Below are 3,851 nucleotides of genomic sequence, written 5' to 3'. Positions count from 1 at the left end.
TGCACGTCCAACACGTGCGCCCAGCAAGCCAAAGACCTGACCTTGCGCTGGGCGGTGAGATAAAACAGCAATAATAGCACGGTGATTGCCAAAGCAGCAAGGAAAATTGCACTGCTTACTTATTATCTGTCCCGCAGGGAGCACTTGTTCTCCGGTATCGTTGTGAGCGAAAGCTGGAACGGCTAAGCCGGGAAAGAGACATTGCACAGGTCATTACACACGCTCAAAGAAATCCTGTCGGGATATCCATGGGTTGACAGGCCCAAAGCTGAACAGGCTGAATGAAAATGTGGAACACGGAACAACGTGCAGATCTGCCACTAAACAAAGATCCATTACAACCATTTTGAACCCGGGGTCTGGAAAGCTGTCTTCCACAGAAAGTGAGGGATGAGGCTCCAGCCAAATGGGAAGCTCCCACTGACTGCGGAGAGCCAGGTCCAGCCCAGCTCAGCGCTGGTCTAGCTTCCACCAAAGCCAAATGGGGGCTTGTTCCCACCTGCAGGAACCTGGGACAGGAGTGCCACGTGGCAGGGGGAAAAGACACCTGGAGAAGAGCCACAACCGGAGCTGTTGGCCCTTCCTGCACCCGCTGGGTCTGCAGGGTCCCAGACCTGGCCACCCCACGGCCCCACACCCCCCGCTTACGGTAGCAGTGGGGGAAGTTGAGGTATCCCTCGGCACAGGCATCGCAGTGCTCGCCGGTGTAATTGGGCTTGCAGTAACAGCGGCCAGTGAGGTCCTCGCAGGTGCCGTCGGTGAAGTCAGACTCACAGTTGCAGCCTGCGGAGAGGGACAAGCCAGCAATGGTTGTCACCAACTGAGACCCTCGGCCAGCCACGAGCACCACAGAAGCATTGCTATGACACGGAGCCTCCGCAAGAGACCTCGCCATCTGCTGCAAATTCTCTCCAAAAATAAAAAGTAGGATTTTGCCTCTTCAAAAGGGGTCTGGCTCAGCCAAACTGTTCCCACCGTGCTTGCCCCACTGCAGGGTCCCAAGCAAAGCAGCACAGCACCAACTTGCTTCTCCAGGAGATCCCAATTTCCCTGGAGAGGTGGGTGGTGGCACACTGGACACAGTGCAGACCAGCTGATGTGCCACAGCCACCAGAATGAGCTCGGCAAGACGGATATAAGCCACTGCTGCCAAGAAATCCCTGCCTTAGGGCACGGAGAGCAATGGTCTCCAAGCACCAGCTGAAAGGGCACAGCGGTGACAGCTAAGACTGGATTGCCTGCAGGCAACAGCAGGGGTAACGGCACATTTTTAGCTCATTCCAGCCTTAGAAAATGCCACCGCTTCTTATTTTGTGGATGATGCAGACACACATACCACATGTGTGCATACGTTTCCACCGGCAATGCCAGCTGCTGCAGGAATTGCCCGCGCAACCACAAGAGGAGGCTGAGGGGAGCCCTTATCACCCCTACAACTGCCTGACAAGAGGCTGTACGGAGGGGGGGGTCGGCCTCTTCTCCCTGGTAACGGGCAATGGGACGAGGGGGAATGGTCTGAAGTTGTGCCAGGGCAGGTTTGGGTTGGACAGTAGGAAAAATTTTTTCACGGAAAGGGCTGTCAGGCTCTGGAATGGGCTGCCCAGGGAAGGGGTCGAGTCCCCATCCCTGGGGGGATTTAAAAGAAGGATAGATGAGGTGCTTAGGGACATGGTTTAGTGGTGGGATGGCAGTGCTAGGTTAACGGTTGGACATGATGATCTTAAAGGTCTTCTCCAACCTAGACGATTCTATGATTCTATGATGTCTTACGGTGCTGGACTCTACACCAGAAAAAACTCTCAGCCCCCATCCTTCAGACCACCTTCCCCAGCATCATCAAGTCCAAGCAGGCGCCTACAGCCTGCAGAGGAAATCGCACTCACGATAGCAAATGTACGGAGAGTCGATGGGGTGGTCAGGGGAGCGGTAGTATCCTGGGATGCACCTCTCACAGTTAATGCCAGTGGTGTGATGCTGAAAGACAGGGGGTTAGAGGGGCATCAGTTCCTCTGCCCGCAGGATTCATGTTCACCTGCCAGATTTTCTAACAGCTTCGGGGTCCAGAGGGAGCAGCTCAGAAGTGTCAGCATGCAGAAGGCCTAAATCTGCTCAAAATTTCCGCATACACCGATTTGAAAACAAAGCATTTCCTGCAAACCGTGTATCCCCCCCATAAGCCCAGTCTGAGTTTCAGGTTCATATCTGACCTCAAGCCCGTTTCACTCACTCCAGATGGTAAAATGTCCCGACCGCTTTGTGCTAGGAGGACAGGAGCAATCTGTTTCCTCCCAGCAAGAAAGCACAGCTAAAAGTCCCTCCGGCTTCACGCCACTGCATGAATTACCCAGCTCACGGTCACCTTGGGAGCGGACAAGCTACTTTCCCACCTTTACTGGGATCTTCATAGGCTCAGGAGATTGGCATTTTGGTGCTCAGAGACAGATCCAGAGAGGTGGCAGCACCTGAACACTGCAAACCAGGCAGGGTCTTTCCAATGTGCTCAGCACCATCCTGTCGCTCCCAATGCACAGTGCCTCAGCAGGCCTAACCCTAAAGCATCAGAAAGGTAATGGTACTACCCAGGGGACAGCTAGGAACCCAAGTGCTGTTTTCCTTACTGCTGCACACTCCTTTAATCTATAGCAAAGAGAGTAAGTTTCCAGGGAGAGACCTAATTAAGATAAGAGAGGCTATGTGGTGGGGCTGGCAGAGCTGCCAGCAAGGCTGAACTCTGGGGTGACAGCAGAAACAAACACAAGAACCAGCACCAGCCTTTCCATGGGAGCCCTTCAAGCCTACCTGACAGTCAATGCAAACACCTCCCCCTTCAAACTTGTCTTGGTGACTTCTGCTGGCTTTGTGGCGATCCACCTCTGGGTCGTAGTAGCAGTCGTAGGCATGGCCGTTGCAATTGCAAGCTGAAAATACAAAGAGACGTTAGCTAAGCCGTAAGCCCATGGAGGTCCTTCAGTCACCAGCTGGATCTCAGGATGCAAACTCTTCCTGGCGGGTTTGACAGTGGATAGGTTACATTTCAGTGAGGAAAGATGCTTGAATGCATCTGGGGAATGACATGGTCACCCAAGCTCCCAGAAGCCTTCCAGTTCAAAAGCGCAGAAGCAGCAACTCCCTCACAAGGTCTAGTCTGCAACCAAAAAACGCAGCAGGCACAACATCAGAAGTAAAATATGTGCAGGCGTGTAGAGACGAGAAAGAGGAATTGCCCAACTTTGGGGCCTCAAGAAGTCTGGTTCAGAGGGTAACGATCTCGCCTGTTTTATCCCATCCGGGATGGAGGTGAGCTGTGAAGTTCAGCACACGGTGAGGGTGCTCGTTATAAACCCACAGGACTGAGCTCCAACTGTCCTTTGCCGCCCTGCGTTTATAAGCGATCGCGTGATGTAGCTCCACGCTCTGCATTCCCAGTGCAGCATAAATCCCGCTGTCGGCATTTACCAAAGGCTTCTCTAGACAAATAAAGATGTCCTGTATGTAAACACGTCCAAATGTAATTCATCCTGGAGACAGAATTGAGCAACTAGACTCGCCTGCAGGAACCCTTGGACGCGGAGTAGGAACCGGAACGCAGCAGAATCGAAGTCCTGCACAGACCTAGCGGGCCTCCCTGCGCGAGCCTTGACCGAGCGCAGTCAACCACTGTGCAATCTGTCCTCCCCACGCTGCCAAGCCACCTCCACGCACCATAAAAACCATTTTCGGTGAATGGCTTTCTCTACGCCGCAACGCCAAGGGGCTGGTGGCACGCGGTCAATCTGGGCTTTGCGAAACAGCCGGGAAAGGAAGGGAAAACCCAACTTACGCTGGCATTCGTTCGCGCTGTCGGCAGTGGC

At 53.7% G+C, this 3,851-nt stretch overlaps 1 protein-coding gene across 1 annotated transcript in view; it reads right to left on the bottom strand.

The window, feature by feature from the left end:
* LAMA5 (laminin subunit alpha 5) overlaps positions 1-3,851 on the bottom strand; it is a 99,655-nt gene that overhangs the window by 41,817 nt on the left and 53,987 nt on the right. Inside the window, exons 7-11 of the mRNA XM_035899275.1 lie at positions 3,821-3,846; positions 2,800-2,918; positions 1,884-1,974; positions 649-783; positions 120-182 (exon numbers count right to left, since the gene is read on the bottom strand). Coding sequence (XP_035755168.1) covers positions 120-182; positions 649-783; positions 1,884-1,974; positions 2,800-2,918; positions 3,821-3,846 — 434 coding nt within the window. The remainder of the gene's footprint in view (positions 1-119; positions 183-648; positions 784-1,883; positions 1,975-2,799; positions 2,919-3,820; positions 3,847-3,851) is intronic.

This window comes from Egretta garzetta, unplaced genomic scaffold (assembly GCF_000687185.1).
Source record: "Egretta garzetta isolate BGI_Z169 unplaced genomic scaffold, ASM68718v1 scaffold158, whole genome shotgun sequence".
Lineage (NCBI taxonomy): Eukaryota > Metazoa > Chordata > Aves > Pelecaniformes > Ardeidae > Egretta > Egretta garzetta.
The sequence above is the reverse complement of the archived record's forward strand: the minus strand, read 5'-3'. Positions and strand labels throughout refer to the sequence as shown.